This window comes from Apaloderma vittatum, unplaced genomic scaffold (assembly GCF_000703405.1).
Source record: "Apaloderma vittatum isolate BGI_N311 unplaced genomic scaffold, ASM70340v1 scaffold44354, whole genome shotgun sequence".
In the NCBI taxonomy this organism is placed as follows: domain Eukaryota; kingdom Metazoa; phylum Chordata; class Aves; order Trogoniformes; family Trogonidae; genus Apaloderma; species Apaloderma vittatum.
The window spans coordinates 20,559-45,815 of NW_009712941.1; the positions used below are offsets into that span (position 1 = coordinate 20,559).

The 25,257-nt window shown below is 39.4% G+C and overlaps 1 protein-coding gene across 1 annotated transcript in view; it reads right to left on the minus strand.

The window, feature by feature from the left end:
• Window positions 1-19,561, minus strand: part of GAB1 (GRB2-associated binding protein 1) — a 31,225-nt gene extending 11,664 nt beyond the window's left edge. Inside the window, exons 1-5 of the mRNA XM_009868153.1 lie at window positions 19,338-19,561; window positions 16,275-16,355; window positions 11,320-11,924; window positions 9,108-9,193; window positions 8,599-8,902 (exon numbers count right to left, since the gene is read on the minus strand). Of these exons, the coding sequence (XP_009866455.1) occupies window positions 8,599-8,902; window positions 9,108-9,193; window positions 11,320-11,924; window positions 16,275-16,355; window positions 19,338-19,561 (1,300 nt within the window). The remainder of the gene's footprint in view (window positions 1-8,598; window positions 8,903-9,107; window positions 9,194-11,319; window positions 11,925-16,274; window positions 16,356-19,337) is intronic.
• Window positions 19,562-25,257: the final 5,696 nt, after the last annotated feature.

A 25,257-nucleotide genomic window follows, 5' to 3' on the forward strand; every position in this document is an offset into this window, starting at 1 on the left:
CAACGCCCTATTTAAAGACCAGCTATTTAGAGCTTAAAAATTTTATGGTGAATCTACTAACTTGAGTAACTTAAGAAATGCGTGATCTGTTAACGCTGTTTCCTGGCCAACAGGACTAATCCTCACGAGACAAGGAGATCGGACGTAGGAATGCTAGAGCAGTGCTTTACTTGGAATAGGAGGGGAGAGCAAAAGGCAAAAACAGTCACATAAATGGCTAAGAGCAACTTCTAGTTTCCATCCGTTAATACACATCTTTCCCCCTTTTCTCTGTAAACGGTGCACTGAAGTCCAAGTATTCCAGTACTCAGAACCACTATAGATCTTTCCTTAAAAAACAAGGCTGATGCTCACGGTATTACTCCCACAGGGTTTACTACTTAGGTTTCAATTCTGCAAAATAACATTCCCCTCTTCTCCTCTTCCTCACCCCAGTGAACTCTGATTCCCGAGAATATGATCTTCAGCACAGAGCTCTACAAATAGCCTGAGTTTTTAATATCTTTTTTTTTTATTGAGACTATTTCCTGCCAAGGTACTTCTAACGAGAAATATGTATTTAGTCATACAGCATTCATATCCATACTAGTATCCAATAACAAACAGGAATATCAGCAATGTACTTAATTCTAGTCAGCAATACCACATGGATGGTGATAATCACAGATGGTGATAACAACAGTAAGAAGAACCTGAAATCAACTTGTTCTTTCAGTATAAAATGTAAAAATAAAAAGTAGTCATCTAAAGAGAGGCTCTTCGAGTTCTCTCAGAGCACTGGTACTTTGAATGCTCCAGAAATCAAGAATGAATTGGAAAAAATATCTGATTATAAAGAAGTCCAACTGCATCTGACAGCTCAGGTTCACTGGCATTCATAAAATACTCACCAAATGCCATAAAAACTATTTGGAGAATAGCAAAGCTATTAATCATTCAAACACTATTGGACTGCTGTAATTTGCAAATAACTCTACACGTCTATGTAAAAAGCCCCCAAAGCATGATGAACTGAAAGCATTCAGTAACAAAGACCATGTTTTAAGACCCAAAGTACAGTGTTCTGGAGTGCTTACTCATTAGTAGTTTAAAGCTGCACTAACACTCATGAAGTCCAAGGGATACTACATGAGATTGCTTTCTCCTTTTTTTTTTTATTTAAAGAAAACCAGAAAACCTGAGAAGTTTCACTTGTTCACTAGAAATATCAAGTGTAACACTAAGTCCATAAAAAAAGCCAATGGAATAGCATGACAATATGTGTTTCAAAAACTGTTTTCTTAAAAAGGCCTTAAGCACACAGGGAAGAAAAGAAAAAATGTACCGTGGGAAGAAAAAAATCGGGCCATATTACCCATGTTCTCTATTGTTCCTGCTCTCTCTAGCATCTTTAGAGTTCAAGACTACCACCTCTATTGCTGGCATCAGAAAAAGTCTTGCAGTTTGTCTTCAGAACTCATGTGTTTCATTTTTTGTAAACCATTATGTCCAGTAAACCATAGCTTCCTTTGCAGCTGTGATGCAGCCATCCAAATGAAAATTTACAAGAAGTAATTTGTTGCTTCAACGTTTTGTAAGACAAATCACAGCTGCAAGGTAATGACTGGTGCATCATAGCAAGGAGCCATATGAATTTCATTTAAAGCTACTAAGTGAAAAACAGCCTTGCAGAAGTACTTTTGTATAGCCATGGAGAAAGTGTAATTTTCAGCTAAATAGAAATCTTTGGAATTGAGGGGGCAGAAGAAAAAAAAAAATCACAAAATTTGTATTCATCCTGCTTTAGTAACTCTGATGAAGCACCAAAACATCTCTCAAAATCTTGCTTTTTTTAATTCCTAAATGGAATGGACAGGAGATATAGCTTCTAAGAGTAAATGGAAGGATTAAACACGTGGATTTCTTAAAAGAAAAATGAACAGTACTTCTGCTCAGAAAATTCATCCTGAAAATTAGTTTCTTTTTCAACAAACCTTCAGTTCTTTCTGCTAAGGTCACCATTCACAATTATTCAATGCCTACTTGTCCTGAAGCCTGAGAAAATGAGTAACCCTTTATTTAAGAACATGGAAGACAATCACAATGACATAGAATGCTGCAGTGTTGCCAACTTCTAATTATTATTAGTTTTACGAAATGTCAGCTCCTCTTGTCATAAATGCCTTAACTGCTTCTCTGAAGATTTATTTCAGGACGGTGTGGTGCTCCTGCTACATCAGGATGTGCATACGTTCACGTTGTCCAACTCAGGCACTCAAACATGTAAATATTTAACAAGGAAATTGTTCACTAGGCTATTTATAACTGAATCCATGATTAATAAGGGTTCTTAATTTCCTTAAGAACTACCTATTTTTCTTAGAATTTTTACAGCATCATACTACACTATGACAACAGGCTGTTGTGCATCCAGAAGCATCACAGTGGGTCCTCACAGCTGATTTCTGCCACATGAAAGTTCTGTACACCATTACCTTTTCAAAGCGGGCCTATGCTCTTAAACAAAGAAAACTGGAGTTGTCTATGAAGTCAACGTTTGGGAGATGCTCATGAGTAGTCACGGCAAAGATACGGTCACATTTTTATAAGCAATCCACATACTTGTGGTTCAACCACACAAATTACATTTTGTAAAACCTTGCATGAGAAAAATCTGTAAGAAAAACAGTCAGATAGAACTTTTAACATTTTCAAAACAACCACAATTCTCAATACCATGAGATTTTTTCTCCTTAGTTGCTTTTATTAGTTTGTTTTCTTGTTTTCAAGGTGCAACAGGACACTTTGTTGGTATTAAAAGAAATGTGTGCATCACTCACTGTTTCTAAATCCTAGTTTACCACTTGCTGAGCTGAAAATCACCAGGGCCAAGCAGCAGTTTCTTTTAAAGGCAATCAAATGAACTCAAGTTGCAGGAAGCATCTCAGACTAAAGGCAAATATATTTTTGTTGAAAGATATGCCTGTTGCAAAAAAAATAAAGGTGAAAATGCACTACATAAGCTATTGATTCTTTTTGCCATCAGCAAAATGATCTGTGCGATCCAAACCAAAACTAGGACTTAAAACCGTGTTTAAAATACCCTTGAATGCAATTAGACTCTAACTATATTTGGGCAAATACCATTGTTATTCAAGACAAAAGTCCAGTACCATGTTGTAGGCTGGCAATCCCAAGTTCTTTACTGCCTCTGTCAGCAATCCACTCAGTGATCCTGAGCTCATCATTCTATCTCAGCTCCCCAAGACTCCTGAACTTGGATCTGTGCTAAACTGAACTCTCCCCTACAGTATTTTTAGGTACTACGTATAAAAAACATTTTTAAAATGACAGCGTTCCACTATATTCAAACGAATGAGATTTAACTTCTGATTTTTATCCCATCATGGTCATGAGTTGTTAATTCAGCCATGTGCCCATGGTTCATGTAATTCTTTTCAGAACCTCAGAAAAGCCCGATTCAGTACAGAAACATGCTGCCCCTCAGAAAAGAGAAGTTACTGTTACAGTAAGTAGGGCATCAAACTGCGACTGTGAAGGACTAAATTCCACCATCACCACTTCCATCATTCACTTAACTGTTTGATTCAGATATGGAAAAACTATGTTTTGTCAGTCAAGATGGCAAGTACGTACTTTTTAAGAGCTTTCAACTTTACAGATAAGATGTACACACACACACAAACACACACTAAGTGTTACATAGCTATAAGGAGTCCTTCTGGACAGTTTCTAAACTGGGGCAAGAGGGGGTTCTTATCACGCCCACGTGCTCACAGACATCCCTCATCTCAAATGCTGGCATCACTCAGATGTTGCCTCCCGATCTAAACCAATTCACACGTTACCCCTTTTCTTCTTGGCCAAGTGCTTTCCTTGATCTCCTACTTAGGCCACATTTGCACTGAAGATTAAGATCGTGTAGATTCACAGACCTCTGTCAGGCCTTAAGACCTTCTTGTGGACTGCAGCACGGCCCCCCAGGACCCGCCTTGCTACACGGAGCCCTGCAAGTTGTCAAAAGGATGGAGGTGACAGGATCCACCGCCTCTTATCACAACCCCTTTCGGCTATTTTGAAGAGCCCCAGAGATGGAGCAGAAGAGAACTGGGCTGTTCTTTGCTGCCTTAGCTGTCTAAGGAGTCTTCACCTTGCTGCATTTGGGCAACTTTGATTCTACTGCTCCTTCTTGGATAAATGGTATTTTGAGGAAGGAACACCTGACTGTGAAAACAAATGTCACATAATCGCACCATGGCAGAACCAGTCACCATCTTTGAGCAATTCAGACAATAAGACCCTACTGCATGGACAGATGCAATATTTCTTCCATCTGAAGCCTTTTGCTAGCAACAATGCTTCCAGTTTAGCATTACGACTACATGCAACTGTGGCAAGCTAAAGCAGCCAAAAAGCAGAAATATAAAATCAATAGAAACAAAGGTTCTTTATAATAAAAGAAATAGCACCCTGAAAAAAATTTATAAAAAGAATATTTTTGTCATTCAGTTATAGGTGAATGCAGAAAAGCGCCTGGCCAAATGCTCCCTATTTCATCCCAAGCAATACATCACTTACCTTTTGGTACCTTCATCTAAAGAAATAGTAACACACTGATTCAAGTTATTGGGGCAAGAAGCCAATGCCATGTTTTGAAATTACTTTCAAGACCTCCAGAAAGTACTGAAAGCTCCCTGCATTTACAGAAGCAGCTGTGAGCTAGAAAAATGAAACTACGTGGAAATGTAGTGTAACCTCAAGGCTACATACAGTTATTTTTTAAAAAAGAAGCTACTATTTTTTTAACTCACTTTCTAAAACAAAGCTTTTCTAGAAACTGGTGGAAAAAGACACAGGGTATCTCACAGGTCACAGTGGCTCCTGGCCCAGGCTGCTCCCTCCTCAGAAGAATGTGCACATACTTTAGCAAATTTCAGACCTGTTTATTACAACATTTTATTTACCCATGTTAGTGATTCTTCATAACTCAGTCCTCTGTCACAGTCGCTACTTCTTTATAATTGTACTTATTCTTAAAAATTTGGAGAGTTTTAACAATTTAATAAATTATCCAGAACGTCAGGTGCTTTTATCAGAGCTGTGAAGACACACGACAGTCAGCGCTGCTGCTAGACAGATTGCCAGATCCTTGCTGCCAGACACATTATTCTTCAAAAACAGCAGAACTAGGAGCAACTGAGTATGTGTTTCATCTCAGGTTTACAAAACTGAAACAGCAGAGGGGAGAGCAGCCCATTTGCAACAGAATGGTCACAGCCAACACTGAGCCCTTCATTTTCTACCTTTGTCAAACTAGACTGCCTTGTAAGCAGTAAATCAAAGAAAAATAGAGGAGACCCTAAGCATAACCATCTGAAAACAAAAAAAAACCCCTAAACAGTGCACTCTTTCTTTATGTACTAGTTTCATTATTTCTTTGTCAAATGGATTCTTAGCACTGAATGTCACAAACATCCCTGGCCCACAGAGAAACATGACTGACCTACAGCTAATGCTCACATGAAAGGTGATGGTGGTATTTCTCAGTAAGAAGGATGGCTACCTAAACAAAAGTGCTACTTGGAGGTGGTGCGAACCCTATTTTTTAGCAAACTGTAACCAATAAAGAAAGATAAAGCAGCTTCCTCAGATGGAACAGGAGCTGAGCCCTCCAACACCTTGGAGGCCTTATCACCAACAAACCTGATCTCTGCAGTAACATCCTTTACAGAAGCAGCAGTGGTCTTTAACAGAAACTCTTGAACCAACAGCACATTTTTTTTAAAAAATAATAATTAAAGGATAAATACCCAGACGGTAACTATTTTATGTACCATTTATCCCCTTTCTATGTTTGCTTAAGTTTTATTGAATATACTGGCCAACTTGATACTCCTCTGGACACTAATTTGTAGCAGAAGACCATTGTAGTACATTTATATAATCGGAAGCAACCTGGTAATAAAAGTTGCTACAAGAAAAGCACAACAATAGAATATAAGGCACATCCTCATTTTAACTAGGCAACGGTCTACTAAAACTAGAGTTTTACCTTAGTTTAATTTAGAAGGAATCACAGTATTATTTTACCAAAGGTATTTCTGGAAGGAGTTATTTGCATGGAGAACTCAACTACTGAAACGGAAAGGTGTTCCCATCCTCATGTGTCATCATACCTGCTCTTCACAACAACTGAAGGTTCACAGTAGTACACTTGGTACAATCTGAGTGAGCCAGCGTGCATGTTATTAAGAGAAAACCCTCAATGATAAATCTCAATCATTACCATTCTTGGTAGCTCAAGATCTTCACAAAGTTTTTTTTTCAGCCCTTACGCATTTACTAAAAAATATTTACTTTTCAGGACAGTTTTACTTTAAAATTACTTTATCTTCTAAATTATATTCCATAATCATAGTATTTTACAGTGGTAACAGCTTCCAAAAGTCTACAAAAGTTCTAAAAGGCAACAAAAACAGCCAGTCCCTTTACACTCATTAAAAGATGTGTTAGTACATCTAAAAATCTTTTCTAGCTGTAAAGCATTTGAGGACGGGAGCAAAGCAGGAGCCCTACACATCACTTTTAGAATGGGAACTACCAATTCAGGTTCAAGAAGAGAAGCAAAAGCAGCGATGCTGCCCCAGCAGATTTCCGTGCGACTGTTTTGCGCTGCCAACAGCAAAAGTGAGAAGCTTTTCGATATCGAAATGGATTACTTTTGAAGGTCAAACATGTTATCAGTAAAATATACAAACTGGCCAGTCAGGGAAAATATTTTAAAGCAGTTCAGTGTTTATGTTGAGAATATTTTTCAGGATCAGCTTTCATTAATCTGTTACTGTCCAGTGTTTCTTAAGAACTAAACAAAACTACTGGCTGGTAACACAGAAACAATTAGACACAAGCAGAGAGCCAAGGTCTTAAAAATGTCCATGCCTCGTTTTCTGAAGATGGGACAGCCACAATGAGGCACAATACTTCCCATTTCACACTGAGACCATCTATATAACAATATTATCTACTTCACTTAATTACAGGCTGTTTTCACTTAGTGGTAAAAACACTAAATTACAGGTTTAATTAGCAATTATTTCGGATCATCTGAATATTCATTTGCCACTAAGTTTTCCCCAAAATGAAGTCGGCCATGCTCAATGTCAATAGTAGTTTCTCAAGCATATAATTTTAAAAGTAGGACTTACTCAAATTCAAATTATTGCAGACATTTGACCTGATGTTCTCACTTCTATAAGAAAGTTAGTTATCTCGTCTGAAAAACTGTGTAGTACAGAAATAGGTTCATTAAGCATGTACCTGTATTTCTGATAGGCTGGGTCATAAAACATTTTAGCTGAACTGAAAAGTCTAAGCTATTTATTAGTGATTCACTACACAAGTATCTCTTACAGACAAACCACAGCAGTAACTTTATTTCTTAAGAACACCAGTCACCCAAATAATCCTTATTTTAAGGAAAAGTAAACCTAGTGTGCATCAGATTCAAGAGATAAATATTTTAGGATAGCGTTGAAGGGACTCTCTGGGTTTTTCTTTCAATTTTGTCACTGAAGTTGTTGGCAGCTCCCTCAAACTCATAACAGTCATCCTTCCACATATTCAGCAGTTAAAAATATTTTCACATAACGCTAGTTTTCCTGCTCCTGTTTAATCTCCTATACTCTATAAAAGCAAGGAAATTTTCACCTACTATAATTTACACAAATTTCCATGTAAGCACGGCACCCAGCTCCTAGGATAAAGCAAATATGTCTTAAGAGCTGGCTTGAATTAGCAGTTCCTTCCTCCCATTTGGATCCCAAGGAAAATATATACAGTGACCTCAGAGCCCACATGTTAAACACCTTCCCGTCACGGAAGCATTAAGCACCTCCAGCATTAAGTGCTTTTCTTCGCTTTTACAAACTCATGTGAAGACTTAAAAACCATCTACTTAGTAGTAAACACTGTTTCTTCAATTAAATTCTTCCTTCGTTTGAACACATTTGTAAGAATAATTCTATGTAAAAATTTCTAAGACTATTGCATACTTTTGAGTGGGACTGAAAAGCAGCACAACATGCGACACATTTCTGTAACAAAAAACTTCATTTAAAAATGTTTAAATCAAAAGCAAATACCTAAAATGGTTAAAGAACTTATTTTTAACTTTTTCTTCATACAATGCAATCGTGTACTGATCCTGTACAAAGCGCTGTTATGACTATAAATTTGTATTCTCTCCAACGCCTTGTGTGCTCTCCCTCCAACACACAGGTTGGCTGGCTGTCCTCTATGAATAAAGGCTAAAACTCACTCTTCTGAGTGTTAGCAACTGTGTGTCATTTTTTCATGGGTAACTACAGGAATAACATTTAAACCTATGCTTGTATTTGGCACTGTTACTGTGATACAGTTAAAAAGTGTTAATACAGTTAAAAATAATCCTAGGATTCCTTTATGTTACGGCTATCTCACAGGATAAAAATTATTTTGTTAGATTTGCTAAATATATGGTATTCCACAAATCAGAAGTTGGGAGAACTTTGTTATTTTCTTCGATGATAAAAATCGACTTCTACTGGACATTTTCCTCACCTTTTCTGTCCGGCTTGAGGTTCCGATCCACTGGCGGTGGCTCACATTCTGCAACAGGTACTGATCGCCTGGGAGGGGTCTTTGGACTGGACCTGAAACCCATGTGAGCAGGAGGAGGGACTTGCTTTCCAAATAACGGAAAATCAAACGTGCCTGGTGTCATTGGTACATAGTTTGTTTCCTGGATGGGTTCAGTGAAGCTGCTGGAATGCTGTCGTGGAGGAGAGTTGGGATTCATTGGGACATAATTTTCATCTAGTTCTTCACTTGAAACACTTCCCACTGTCAACATGCTTCTGTTTTTCTAGAATTAACATATATTTCCTTTAACAAAATAAGTTATGCAATCAGCTGTGAATCATATGAGTTTTTAACCTAATCTACTCAGATTAACACATTCTATCGAAACTGAAAAATCACAAACACCGTACAGCTTGCTTTTTCACATGGGAACAAAGAGCATTCAAGCACTCTCACTGTCGCCTCTCATCAGATCAAGTCATACTTACAAAGTGGTTATGGAAGCCCTCCAATGAATTAGATCTGTCATTCGGAAACGTTCGTGGAATATCATAACAGTCTTGAGAACTAATTTCTAAAGAAACAAGAAGAGAAAGTGGCTATTTATCATCCCTGCTCCTGTCACTTAGCACCAGGCATCCAGAACCTGTTGTTATTTGCTGTTTGCTTCTGAGAGCATACAAAGAGCATCCAAACACACCTCCTGAAGCTGTGGCTCATAGATTTTACCTCTATACTTGAGGGGACTGTGTTCACAAACAAACTTGGCACACATCAGTCACAACCTGAAGCTCTTGGAGTGGCATTTTTCAACGGCAAGAGAAAAAAAAGTAACTTCTTTTCAAAGCTTCCTTTCAAATAGGCAGCTCTAAGAATTTAGTGTAAGAGTGGGTTTTGAGAAATTAATGAAAAAACTGTTCTAAAATGAACAAATAGCAGATGTAATGTAAGGTCTGGGGCAAGGTTTTCTGACTGAATACCATCCCTCTTGGAAAGTGCTGATTCAACAGGATTCCATCTGTCACAGGAACAGGGCAACCCCTGCTTCTCCGCTCCCCAGGATGGGGTTTTCAGTTTGAACAAACTGCTCCAGAACCTAAGATCTCTCAATTTTTCAGAATCTTGGCTCTTGGCAGTTTGCATTATGAAGGTTCCTCAGCTTTGTGGCTGCTTCTCTGGTGGACAGGGGGGTTTGCTGAGGCATTTGGCTGGCGCCCAGGTCCCTCTCACCCATGCAGGTGACAGGCTGCCTTACCCTCCTCCTGATGCCAACACAGAAACCCTAAGAAAACTCTGGGGTTTATCTCCACCTTGCCCTGAAAAACAAAGCTCTGAAGTTGGGTTTGGTTTTTTTTGAGATTTCCACCTCCGAGCAAAAGATAAACTCTTCTGCTATTAAGCACCATATCAAAACAGTATTTTCAGAAAGGCTACTTATCCTCAGGCTGACAATCTCAGCTTTAACATAGGAATATTCAAGGATAAACACACAAAATGAGAGAAGGGAAGCAAACAAGGGTATTTCTGAGTGTTACTTCATCATTTTAAAATATTAACAACCACCAGTGTTATTACACTTAGCCCAGAAAATTAATAACAAACAGGATAATCCTATCTGAGCACCTGTATGATCACTCGTTCTTTATCTTGCCTCCTCTAAAAGCCCTGTCCCCTTCCTCATTTCAGCCTCCCATCCTGTACCTAACATAACTTAAAGAATTCTCCTTAAAATTCCCCTTGAACATTAGTATCAACTCTAATCAGTTTAAAATTTCACTTTATAAATAACACTGTAATGTCCAACTGCCTCAAGAACCTGAAAAATAATTAAAAAAAGAAACTCTTAGATCAAAAGTAGTTAGCAGGACTAGAACAACTGTTCTCTGTATCAGCTTCCTAATCTCTACCTCTTACCACATTTCTCAAATTTAAACCTTGGAGAATAGGGGAAAAAAAAAAAAAAAAGACCAGGCAATAAAAAAAACCTCAGGAATTCTTTAAGTAAAAACAGCTCCACCAAATTTGCTTGGACCCAAAACAGACCCAGTTCCTGAAGGAAAACTAGTACAAAAATGCACTACCACAGCTGGAATACCAATGTTTAGGTGACTAAAAGGAACAACTTTAATTTTACTTAAAAACTGTAGTATGTATATTTATCACAAAGAGAGAAACAAAGGTCAAGGCGACGATCACCAGATGAGGGCTGATCTCAAAGCTCTGAGTTCGCACCGAGTCTTACCGACCTTCATGAAACACTTTGAGCTTCTGCAGATTTGCAGGAACTAACCTGAACACACTAACCTTAGTTCAGTTGTTCAGAAAGACTGGTGACAGCAATACTGAACGCAGCTACATGAGCTTATTAGCAAAAAACCTTATTTTTCTTCACTGGCATTTTCTAAAGACAAACAACACAAGCGTGATTAGGTCTTCAAATATTTTTAGCTAGGACTGAATGCCACAGTGCAATATATTCATCCTTTGTGCTTTTTGCTGTTTTGTTGATTTCCTTTGATAATTTTCTCTTTTTCTTCCTTCCTACATATTTCAAGCACCGCAACCACAGACCGCTTTGTGAAGGGCTACATGCTAAGTTTTAAAGGCCTCTCATACCATTCAGCCCATTCGTATCACACCATTCACCACAAGACTCGCACAAAGATTCCAGAAGAGCAGGATAAAACATGGAACACTGACCTTTCCGAAAGATATTCAAATCTACAGTTGAAATGGTATTACTGCGTGAGGGTGGCATTCCCCCTGTAGGGATGCAGTAACTACTATCAGTGTCTGAAGCAGTGCGACTAATGCTACATGTTTCCACAGGAGATCGATCTGCGGCGTGGTGAGGTTTTGGTGGCCGAGGCGGAGGAATATCTGGAATAGTCTCCAGTTTGGAAGTCTGAGACAACGTTCCCTCTGGGAAAGTTCGTGGAATCTGGTAAGTACCTCCAGGTGTGGGGGGAATGTCATAGCTAATGGAGATGTGTCTCATCTGAGCGTCTAACGAAGATGCTGCTGACGGGGGATTGAAAACATGTTGTTCTCCTTCCGCGTCAGTCCCAGACGGAGATGCTGCCTTCGGTAAAACATCCTGTGAGTAACTCCTCGGCAGGTTATAAAGGCTGCAGTCTGCCAGCGTCAGTCCACTGCGAGAAGGCGGAGAGTCATAGACACCTTGCTGCTGGAAAAAGCCATTCACAGCATGCTTGCTTGCTGACGGAGCGGGATTTTTGTGGGAGGGCACGTTATCATTGCAGTCTGTTTCAGAAGAGCTGGATTTTGCGGAGTCAGCATGAGATCTACGCACAAGATTGCAAGATTAAAATGTTGATGAACGTATAAAGAAAAAACAAACATTACAAACAATAAACACAGCTTTAAAAATGTAAACAACTAAAAGGTCTATCAGTCTCTTCCAATTTTTTTTTTTTAAAACAAAATGCAAGAACTCAATTGTTAAACAAACAGTAGTACTTAAGAAGGATCCTAAGCAACTCCGTACACACAAATCCATGCATGTGAAACAGATAACACAAGTGTGGAGTTGTAGCAGGTAAAAAAGTTGATGTTTCATAAAGCAAGTGCTTTCCACAATGACAGTTTAGAGCACAATTTATTTAGAGGCTGGGGATTTTTTTTACTTTTTGTAACCCATGCTGCAAACTAGCAGCACTTTAATGGCACTGTTAAAGGTACAAATGACACACTCAAACCTTGGGTCTCCAGTTCTTGCTAATTCTAATCAGTATGAAAAAACATCAGAGGAAAAAATACCATTGCTTGTAACACCCTTAAGTGCACGCCTAAACTAATCTACTGACCATACAAAATGGGTTTGAAATACATAAAGGAGAAAGAAATAATTGATAAGAACAGAAATAAGAGCAAGATAGCATGCTCTTTGGGGAAAAAAAAATAAAAATCATAGGATCCATATGCAACAGAGTGCTTGTCCTGAATGCAAGTTAAAGCATTGTTGTTAGATAAAACTGCACAGTAGCTGACCTTTGATTTCTCTGGAAATTCCATTTGTTATGAGAATAGCATTCATTAACACTGGTACTAACCAGTATCAGTAAACTTACATGTAAAGCAAACATACTGCAATCTTTTTTCATTTCATTTAATTTCATTTCATTTCTATTTTAATTAATTATTTTTGGTAAACCTCTCCAGTCAGCTTGCTCCAGGCAAAGAAATTCTGTTAACAGTCTGACTCCTTGCTTAAATGAAAATTCAAGACAGTGGCAAAATACTAACACAGGTGGAGTTAAAGCAGTCCGTACACTGTGTGATCAATCATACCACGACACTTATTACCACAGTACTATTCCATCGTGTTAATTTATATATAGGTATGTAAGTATTTCAGCATGCATATTGATGAATCGCTGCTGTGCTACTCTTACCAGGGTCTATTAAGCAACTAGACCACACAGTTCATAAAACTTCTGAAGAACAAGATACATAAAAAGCAATAGCATGACAAGAAGTGGGTTTTGCCCTTAAGAGGCTTTCTAGTTCAAGTGATCACAACCAGAATTTATTATTCCTGTATCAGTTTGTCAATAAAGAACTTTTGGGCAAAATTTCCTCTCTTAAGGGACAACTGGATTTATCTCCTGAGGTTCTGGCAACCTGAGGAGAAAGGAATCCAGTTTGGCCATTCATTTAGGTTTCCTCTGCAGTCACTGGAGAAATGAAGGCTGTGTGAAACACAATCCTTTCTTCTTAGATATCCATCTAAACCCGATGAATCACTCCCAAAGTGCCTCTCTGTGAGCTATCGGGGGAACCAATGGCATTAGTTTAGACTGGACATCTGCAGTCAAGAAAAACGTCATTCACCCAACCTTTGTTCTGTTTAACAGCAGAGATGCTATCTTCCATCAGTCCAGGCAGTTTACCAGAGCTCTTCTCTGGCTTTAATTGTATCACCTTTCTCTATCTGCTTGTTCTTGGATGTTTTGGTGTGGGATTTTGTCACTGGAAAAAGTACACTAACTTTGTTCTGGTTACTATTTTCAACATAGATTTAAGTTCTGCAAGGATGATCCAGGGGCTGGAGCACCTCTGCTACGAGGACAGGCTGCGGGAGCTGAGACTGTTCAGTCTGGAAAAGAGAAGACTTCGGGGGGACCTAATAGCTGCCTTCCAATACCTGAAGGGAACCTACAGGAAGGCTGGGGAGGAACTTTTTACAAGAGTGTCCACTGACAGGACAAGGGGAAATGGGTTTAAGTTGAAGGAGAATAGATTTAGATTGGACCTTAGGAAGAAATTCTTCAGTACGAGGGTGGCAAGACTTTGGAATAAATTGCCCAGAGCCGCTGCGGCTGCCCCCTCCCTGGAGGTGTTCAAGGCCAAGTTGGACGGAGCCTTGAGTATCATGATCTAGTTGAGAGGCGTCCCTGCCCATGACAGGGAGGTTGGACTGGATGATCTCTAAGGTCCCTTCCAGTCTAGGCCATTCTATGATTCTATGATTCCATCTCACTGGTTGGAACTGGATTCTACGTAACTCTGAACATTAATCTACACCAAGTTTAGTAGAGCCCAAGAAAAGGAAAGAATATTCTCACTGAGTATTTATCCTTGCTAGAACCAAGGAAATGAAACTACCTATATTCCTTACCATGCTGCCCACCAAAAACGGATCTCGTGTTTGCTAAAGGTTTGCATCCTTTGCCTCGAAGCTTCAAAAACTCACTGTCAAATCACTTGCAAAAAGTAGAAGACACAGGACTGAAGGAACTGCATGAGGTTACCAAGTGTGTAATAAATTGTGAATATACTTTGTGATCAGTTACTCTCTGAGCTTAGCCCCTACTGCAGTCCTTGCTCTCACTTTCTAGACGCAGTCTTCCAGTTCTGTGGTATTCATTCAGAACAAAGTCCTGGCAAAGCCACATGTGTTTTACATGAGCAAGTAAGGCAAGGATTGTGACCTGTATTTTATCTGCTATAAAAATAAAATTGGGCAGTCTAGAGCAGCTGGACATTGTAGAACCAAAACATTTAGTTCCAGTTCACTAGGATATACTTTAAAAAGAAAAAAAAAATTCCCAAACTACAGAAATCAAAATATAAACACTATATCTTACAAAAACATGCAGAGGTATGTAACCAAGGCTCAAAATGCAACAACAGCACATGTATGATTCCAGTGCTTAAGGATTACCCATCACACGTAAGCACAAATGTTATCATTTTTAAATTTAGGAGTTTTTCTGGGTCTAAGTGAACGTTGCTTCTTTCATCTTGACCACAAGCACTGCTGAAAATGGAAAACTTCCTAAAGCCGTGACGCACGAGGCAGCCAGGCCTGTCATTTGCTCTGCTGATGGCAACAACTGACACATCTCATTGTAAGGCAGCATTTTGGATTTACTTCACGTTTTTAAAAGTAGTCTTTTGGTATCAACATCTTAGTCTATTGAAATAGTTTTCAAAATATGAATGGGTTGTAACCAATCTGATTTTGCAAGACCAAAAGTTAAAAGACAGTCTGAAACATGGGCCAAGAGAGCAGTTTATGCCAAAATGAAGACAAGGAATTCATCCTCTGAAGTTTAACTGAACAGAATTCAGTATTAACCCCTTATCATGATAAGAGCACCATGTACAATTCTGAAAATCTACAATTCATAACAGTTTCGTATTGCCTCAAGGTAATTTAGGTTAGGACTAGAATTCAGGAACAGACTTTACTCATTTCTTTTATTTTTTTCTTTTTTAAGTAAGATTTCAGATGGAGCATGCTTGATGACTTCTGCACTTAAGTTAGCTGACAATTATTTTTTTCCCCACGCACTTCAGAACAGCTCAACACAAAAATCAATTGGCTTAAATATTCCATTAACAATTGGTCATTAAAGTAAGTACTGATTTTCTTTTTTTCACACTTGCGTTTAAAATAATGTCCAAGTTGGGTATAACACAATGAAAACTCCCTCTATTTGTAAGCAGAGAGATGACCGTGACATGAATTCAGTGTTATCCCATGTGATCATCACACACCTGCAAATTATGCTGAAGTTGCCAAAGTATTCCTTACGTAGTGCTAGGACTGGACACTTCTTTCCACACGGCAAGAAGAGGCTGATGATCTACAAGGCCCGGACATTAAGATGCACAGAGAAGAGGTGGGGTACTGAGGCAGAGGGAGCCTATTAAAAAGCCTGCCTCCATATACTAAATACTTCTTTTTGACAGAGACCCAGGAAAACAGTTTGAAAACGGTTTGAAAATGGATTGAGGGGTAACCATCCCATTTTTGAATATAATGTATCTGTGGTCTGGCTTGACCATTCGTGCTTTCAAACTGATTCTTTTCCCATCTGCAGGAATTGACACGACCGATCAAACAGAATACTGGGAACAAAGTGGCAGCAAAACTGCTCTTGTGTGCCTGCAATCTGGGAAGGAAACAGCGAGCATAGTAAAAATGTGAATAGATAAAAAAATAAATCAATAATAAAACCAGTTCTATTTCCAGAAAATGGAAATCAGAGATACGCAGTTTTTCTGTTAAAACTCACAGAACACCATGCAAGATGCATCTCAAACAAACAATATTTTCAGGCAAGTTAATGGCTCTATGATTAATTTCTCACACAATGTTCCGAGAATGGCTACTGTTCACTCACTGCAGCGGAATCTTTTTACTTTCAAAATCTTCTAATAGCAGGTATTCCTGCCCTTCTTCCGAGAGAAAGGGTGACCCTTGGCTGGTTCATAAACATAGGAAAGATGAGGAAGACAGCATTTAGTATTTCAATATACCTCTTGAATGAGCCAGGACAATAAGGCATTTGGACACAGATTTGGCTACATTTTCTTATTTAAGATCCAAATACGAACCTTAAAATCTCACTAAATGCTAAAGTCGAACAATGCTCTTTCTCAAGTCAACAGTGATCACAGCATAAAACTATTTTAAACAAAATACAGCATAATTATTACAGCTGCAAGTGCTGCGTCCAAGATATTCTCACAACGGTACGCGTTGCACTGCATGACACCGTAATGAAGCATTTCAAAATTATTTCTTAGTTCTCAAGTACCACAACTCTGAAACATTTCCAAGAAGCATCTTGAGATGGTTCTTGTATTTTTCACAGTTACTTTTGCATTTTATGCACAGTTAGCTTTGCATTTTAAGGAAAAGAAGTTCTACGAAATACATGGATAAATTGCTCCAAGTCTGAAAATTAATAAGAAAATGATGCATCCATTTTATTTTGGGGGAGTGCACAGAGTACTGGTCATCATACTAGCACGCTACACAGATACACAAAGCTCTAATTCCATAGGAAAAGGTCTGTATCCTCTATATTCCAGCCCAAATCAAGCTGAATGCCTGCCAGACGTGAAACATAAGCAGTCCTTTTGGTGAAACTCCAGTGTAACTATTATTCTGAATTTTCATTATTACAGCCTTCTTATTAAAAGGACATAGCTATTAAGTGAATTTAGTTAAATACAATACCCTAAGGACATATAATTCCCAAGTAATCACAATGCCAATGTCTCACTGCCTTTCTGTAAATATACATTCCTATAAATATTCCCATAAAAACATCTTTTATTTAAACAATCTCTACACTCCTAAAGACTTTATTCAGTTCTTCCTCAGACCCCACAGCATTTTTTCTCTGATGGACTTTCTGCTTTCCCCAGCACTCAAACACCTTCTCTCCTGTGTCACCAGTGTCTTCAAGAAGTTTTGCAGATTACTTATGGAGTCTATACCTTGACACATTTTGTGCTCCCTTTTACTGCCTCTCTACTTAACCCACATGTCACATGACTGTGGAAGTCAGGTCAGAAAGTCAACTTCTTGACACATCTCAGCCTTGATGATCCCTAAGAACAGGCTTCACGGGGTGGGGTTACAAACCCACTGTGTGCCCATCCCTCGCAGAGGCAAACGGGGGGCACTCAGACACATTTCTGATGAGCCACGGCGCTGAAATAAAAAGTCAAGACTTCTCCACCAAGCCACTCTGAAAACAACACCGCACTTTTTGATAGCTTTTGGCAGAAGCAGTGACATACCTCTTGGGCACCATCAGCTTCTAAACATCATTAAGCAATGAAGCCTTTAACACCAACAAAGCAGACACTGGGTTTCCCCATTTGTTGCAGGAGGCTTTGGGGCACGTCCTGCTGCCCATAACTTGCACATTCTGTACTCTGGGGGCACTATAGGCTCATTTCCATTCCTCCTTTTTGTAAGAAAGACTGTAAAGGGTGGATACTTCTTTACCACCTAATCATGGAGCAGGAAACTCCTCAGGCACAGCAGAGCAAGATAAAAATACCAAGAGACTGGGGAGCACATGGCATAGGTAAAACTGGCAGAGCATCAAGGTGCTGATGAAGACAGCACCGCCACTAAAAGGTATGGCCCTAAGGGAGTATGTGAAATACCCATGGAAACACTTTCAAAGGAAGCTTTCCTCAGCCTCCCATGCACTTGTCCGCAATCACAAAAAGAATACGATGTTTCGTTTATTTTTCTGGAAATAATGCAGCAGATTTTATTCTAAATTACGGCAGAAAAGAAGTTTGCCAGAGAGGTTTATACGGTTCCCCTACAGAATACTCATGGGTGGAAAGGACCTCTGGAGATTATCTGGTCCAGCTCTTCCAATACCTCTAAGCAAACTTCAAAGTCAGGTGAGGTTCCTTAGGAGCTAGTCCTGTCAGGTCCATTAGTGGTTGTCATTTGTGCTTTTTTGAAATCTCAGAGGACAAAGTCCCTGGGCAGCCTGCTCCAGGGATGGCCACCATGATCCATTCCAAAAAACCCATGGCGATAGCTCCCAGGTAGCTAATATAAATATCATATCCTCCTATGCAGGAGACACTGTACACCTATTTAAATTAGAAGCAGCAGTTGGAAAATAAATATACATTTAACTCCGTAGAAGTTCTCAATTCTTTGCTTAAAATCTCCTATTGCGCACTTCTCTGAAGAACTGTGTGAGTACTCTCTAATTCAGTAAGAAATAAGGCTTATTTGAGCTTGTTATAAAACATTGATTATTTGGAAAAAGTTAAAATTCAGGACACAGAAATTAAGTGGTTTAAAATCTCCTGCATCTTTGTTATTACAAAATAATTATCTTCTACTCTTGCTTGAGAGCCTGAACCATGTTAGTAATAGTGAACAAATACCATCTGGAGATTGCTGTATTCGGTGACATGGTAACCTGGCAGGTGATGATAAATTATCAGCATGTTCTACTGAATCCCTTTCACGAAAGTTTTAACTGGCAAAAACACAGTGCAAAATACCACAGGTGAAAACCCACAAAATTTCTCCAGCTTTTTCTAGTCCTAGGCTGGACAAATCACACCAGATTGTGGCTAAAGAAAGGGTACTTCTCTGTTTTGTGTCATGCATCACTCCAAGCTAGAAGGAAATGCTTGAATCACTGCATTTATCTGATACTTCATACCAGCAACTACTGTCCACACTTTTCAAGAACGCCATAAAGGGTCTAGTGCTGATCAAACAACTTAGGATTGCTGCAAAAAGTTCAAGCACAGAAAGAGAAGAAACAAAAGTTAGAGACAGCTTCTGCCTGCAGATTTTTGTGCATCTAAATGTTCAATGACTGGGTGATAAAAAAAAGTATTTTTAGCACAAACATTCTTGGCCTGTAATACAAGTGTTATTAAGCACACAAAACGTCACTCACCTCACAGGTTCGGGTTTTTTACTTTGACAGTTTATTAGCAGTAGGTAGTCTTGAGGATCTTCTTGGCCAGAGGAAGACTCCAATGGGGGGATGTTAATGAGCTGATAAGGAGGAGGTAGGGAAGATTCTGCTTGCATGGAAGGCGGTGAAGTATTGATGGGCAAGGGTAATTCAGCAGATGGTTGCAGAGAACTGACTGGTGGCTTCACAGCATCTGCAAACATAGAAGCAAAGTGTTTTTGGTTGGTTTTTTTTTTTACAATGAAGAAATAGCCTTACAATACTACCCAAAAAAAAAATAGCAACAAAGGATGAGAAAAGTCAGGGCTTTTCAATTCAAAATTGTAAAATCAGTGGTCATAAGAACATGTAGATAATAAAATTTCTTTCAGACTGTTTATATATAAATATTTTTAACTTCTTTGTGTTTTTTCAGACTGCAATCAATTTCTTAACTAGGCCTTGGAAACAAAGGTTATGCCTTATTTAATGACTTATTTAACCTGTTTTCTAGTCACAGAAAGAGCAAAGATGCTGACAGCTGCAGTAAGACAGCTAGGAACCCAACGCTGTTGTTTTAATCCAGAGCAAAGGCCCATAGGTTATTACTTAAACATGGTAAGCTGAGTCAGCACTTGCACATATTCATCCCTTTTTTGACTAAGGTCACTTCAACATCTGCGATTAGTCACCAGTCAAGAACTGGCCTCTCTCAATATCTAAAAGCAACAGGAAAAACACTGCTTTTGCAGTGGAAGATCCCTTACAACAATAAAATTAATGTATGAATGCAACAGGTACCGAGTTCCATTAAGCGCCCCTGTTGCCTACCCCAACTTTTTATTTCAGTGCAATAAATGAAATAGTTGTGGGGTTTTGTTGTTGTTTGTTTGGTTGGGGTTTTTTTGGGGGGTGGAGAGGGCAGAGTGGTGTTCTGTGGGTTTTTTTAAAATAACCTTGTCTTTGTAATTCTTATCCACTTCCTACTCTTGTATATTCCAGAGCAACTTCTTTTTTCCTTTGAAATCGATCTATCATGACTATTAAATTATCTGGGAGGCTGCATAATATTGACACTGTCATACATCGAACAATTATTTACCTTTTTCATTGTTTTAATGATACATCGACTAAAAACAACATAATTAAGCAAATTGTCCCTCAATTATCAAGGCTCCCTTGTACTCGCAAACTCATTGTACATTCCAGTTTGCACATCCCGAGAATGGACGCTGATTATTAGCGTTGTTTAAGTGAACATATTATTATCCCATGTTAGGCATACAGGCCAGCTACACACTACAAAGTAACTTCACCCAGCTTCTGCTTCCCAATACTATCCTGGGAAGAACCAGATGAGCAGACCAGAACACAGCCCTCTTGCTTCCAGTTCTGTGCACACTGGGTAGAAGTGATTTAGACGTGGAAATAGGAACGGCAGTGCTCGCTTTGAACTCCCATGGCACTTACAACAGGTTCAGCAATTAAATCCCACCACACCCATGTGGGTGGAAGAAGTCTAGGTGTAGGAAAATTTCTCAACTCAATCTACCTGAAAAGGTAGGATAACCTAATAAAAACAAAAAAAGTTTCATAAAAGTTGCACCTGAGCTATCCATCAAACTAGTTAGGAGAACAAAGGCAAAACCAGACTGCACCCAGTGGTCACGCACACAAAAAAACAAAATGGTTTCTTTACTACTTGCTAAAATATTAAAATATGAAAAATTTTCTATTATGTAGAAATTTTAAGAGCTTGAAGGAGCCTATCTGAGGCACCCACTCACATTTCTTCATTCCCCTCAAGTTGTGGTTCGATAGCAAGAACTGAGAGGTGCCTGACTGGACCTACCAGACATACCTTTCTTGCTCCTGGAAAAGAGGCAGTGGGAGAAAGGACAAGTAGCTCTCTGTCCATCTGCTCCAGAAGTGAGGAATGCAAGTAAACTTATGCAAAAATAAGAGCAGAGAAGAAAGGTTTCCTGCCAGATACACCATCGTTCTTTGTCCACGCTTATGGACAAGATCCTCAAAGGCTTCGGCGTACAATCCCCACCCTCCTTCCTTGTCCCCGACTACACACGACCTTCACGTCATTAGATCCGTTTGGTGCCAAGTTCACACACCAGGAAGAAAGAGAAATCAAGCAAGACATCCCTGCAGCTTTCAGGGAAGGTGGGTGTGTCAATTAGACCACAGGCAGTCAGGAGAGCTCAACAGGTATATGGTAAGATGCGTGCCTACGTGAGGCCGATGTATTTAAAGAAACCATGAGCTCAGATTCCCAGGAAGAGTAACAAGATGCAAAACTAACTTTCCAGGGAAAAATAAAATCCAGAAGCTTGAAAAGGGACCAATGTATCCACCACGTTTGGAGAAAGAAAGAGTTACTTTCTTGGGCGAGTAAGAAAAAGTAGGTGTAAGAGAAAGAAAAAGTAACTAAAGGCTGGCTATAACTTCTAATTGGTGAAAGGAGGCAAAGTGATGCAGACCATTAGTCTCAGATCCGTAGTCTCTGCAGCCCACGATGCCATCTCCGACGGTGGCCCATTTGCAGGCAGGCTGACCACAAGCAGCAAGGCAAGCCTGCGGTGCTGCCCCAGCGCAGCTTTGGGGCACCCCACTGCAGAGGCTGCAGCCACAGCCTGCGCTGACCAGCCTCTGATGAACTTTCCTCTGAATTCTTCCCGCCCCTTTGGAGTACATTTACAGATTTCTGACCTCTACTATCATCCTGTGGCAATGAGCTTGGCACCTTCTTATGCGTGGCATTGCTTTTATCTTAAACCTGCTGCCTGATGGTTCCGCTTGACATCCTTCAGCTCCCATCTTCAGAGAAACAGTGAACAACTGCCTCCTATTCATAATCTCCATCCCCAACTTCATACAACTCTTGTCACAGCCTTACTGAATTGGCGCCACTTAATTTTTCCTGGGATAGAAGCTATTTCATTGCAGATCTGCTTTCCCTTCACCCTCACCTTTCATAGCTCTACTAACTCCTTCCTGCTTAAAACATGCAAAAAGTAAGTCTTGGACACATTGATTTACAAAGACGTAACAATTCATTTGCCTCTTGATGGCTACTGAGCATTAAAGCTGACACTGTCCAGCTGTCCAGACGGTTCACAATTGCTTCTCTGAGCAAAGATCTGGAGGCTGTTAATGGATCATTAGGGATTCTTTCTTTGTGAGAAGCTGCTCGTTTATTTTGACACCGATACCACTTGACAAAATCCCTAAATCCTCCTACAGATCTGTTGTGGGTTTTTTTGGTGCGGTTTGTTTGGAATGTTTTGTTGCAGCGGATAGAGCACTAAACTGCTCAAATACCAACTTTATGATCTGAAATTCATCCTCATACAGGCATTCTGTATGTGTTAAATAGTGTAGGCTAATACCTGAGCAACTGAATAAAGCGCTTCGCTGCTGGGCTACTTCTTATTTGCTTTACGCATTCAAGCTATTTCAAATTTGACTATGAAGAAAACAGTAACGTTAATGACCTTAATCACTGAGCAAACGAATGCTGTTTGCCTATCTGTACCCTCACAAATATTCTCTTTAGCCACGTACTTCAGAAGCTGATACGAAGGAAAGAGTTTCTCCCAGCAGCCTATTATGATTTCAAAGAGTACAATCATCAACTTGCTCCACTTTGGACTAGCAGATTTTTAGGGAAGGGGCCATCTGCACACCAAAGAGCTTGTAAGTCATTTGGTTTGTTCCCAGAGCACAGACACTCGGGCTGCTTTGAAATAACTAGGAGCTGGAAAAACATCCAGATTATTTAACATGTAAATGAGCATAACAAGAATCCTATTTTGTTTTTATAATTCCTGCATTCAGTATAGCTGGAACAAGCAGCTTTCTCAAAACAGGGCAAGAGATTTATCTTTTCTCAGTTGATTTCTTAAGAGCAATTATAGGTCTCATTGTTGCAAGAATTATATTTTTTTCCTCATAACCATTTTTATATTTGCCTCACTAATAAAACAATCATAAAATAAATGAGATAAAAAGAACATTTTCTGAACAAGAGTAATAAAAAGTTCCCCTCTATTCCTTCTTAACTATATAAAGCTTTGTTATTCCACATGTTCCTGTATCTGTGCTTTATGAACAGTCTAGAAGATTTGAGTGTGGGAGTTTGCATTTAGGGTTGGTTTTGTGTTTTGTTGTGTTCTTTTTTTTTAATGAGAGCAAAACCTAAATTGTTTTCAACATTAAGATATATGGTCTTTTAATATTCTAATTATGTAAATATTTGAAATGTTCTCAGAGCAAACAAAAAGCAGGAGCCTCATTATAGTAAGCATTTCTTTCAAATAATGTCAAAATTGCAATCAAAGTAAGAAAATGCGTTCTTTGCAGATCGTAGGTAGGAAGACTAAAATAGAGACGGGATTTTCCCATTGTAATAATGAATCAGCTGCAGATATGAAACTGCATGATTCTACTATCCTGTGATGTTTCATTTAACCCACTTGCTGCGATGCACATGTTGTTCAAACAACCAATGGCCAACACAATATTAGAGTAATAATGTTGAACAAAAATTTACAGATACTACAGGGGAAGCCATAACAAAAACCACTTCACCTGAATCCTTAAAATGACTTTTTTTTTTCTTTTTTCTTTTCTCTATAATTAAGTCTGTTAAGTCATTATCTGTGCTGCTTCACATAACTAGATGCACCCCGCAATACACTGCTGGACTTTCATCTAGTGTCAGCTTCTACGTGGTCTCCAGTGAAAGATCCTGGAACCAGAAGGCCACACGTGTGCACGTGCACGCACAGAGCATCAGCGTGTCTACACTCACGTGCACAGACAAACAAGCCCTGGCTCTGTTCCCATACTGAACTCAATACATGTGAGCCAGACCCAGCACAGAAGACGCAGAGACACATTGGTCTGGGCTTGGTGTTTAGCATAAGAGATTGGCTCCCAATAAGTAGGAAATCTATGTGGTCGGCCTCAATTCAGTACCTTTCTGCTATAGCCAGCAAAAATCCTTTTAAATACTTGAATAACAAGTTCCTGTGTATTTTTTGAGATTGTACTAAACTCAGAAAACAAAGTCCTCCTCTTTTTCTGAAGATAAACATGATACTCTATTTTAAGAACATTATCGAAGAATTCAGCAGTTGCTTGTTGTATATAACGCTAAGGACAACCCTGCCTCCCCAATCCGAACCAGAGCCATGACTGGTTGTTCCAAAACCCTATCACACACTGAAGCTTCCAGCTTTCAGAGCTCACATCTAAATTATAGTACTTGTATCTGTTGTTCAAAAAAAAAAAAAAAAGCATTTCCACTCCGAATTTCTCCCCTCCTTTCCACCTGCAACTTTCTTTTGAAGACCATTCATTAAAAAGGGGTGACGAAAAAAAAAGAAACATCTGTAGCGTGTTCTCTCCATCTTCAGACGGAGCACAGGCTGGGTGACACTTCTGTAGCTGCTTGTAAAGAGAAACAGTGCAGCCCACCACATCAAAATGTATGGGTTATGGGGGGGTTTTTTTCTTCACGAAAAAGGCCCAGAGCTCTCCTCGCCAGAGCAGGCTCCTCTGGCCACATGGTGCATTTACCCAGCTGGAGCTGCTGGACACCACGGGAAACCGTAGGCACCTCTGCATTTCTGAAAGGTTTTCAGCCTCACAGGACCTCAGCACCTTGAGAACTAGTAAGCTACAGAACAGTTTTCCAACCCACCCTCTTGCAAGCCTCCTCTCCTAGAAACGCATCAGGTGAGGTTAATGCCACAAGGAGTGTCCGGCGGGAGCCAGGGAAAACTAATTACCTAGGCATATTACACAGAGTTTATTTTTCCTCAAGGACAAGTAGAATCACCTTTCATGGGAATTTTGTCACATGGAGCTGGCAGCCTCAGATAATAACCCCAAACACTTAAGG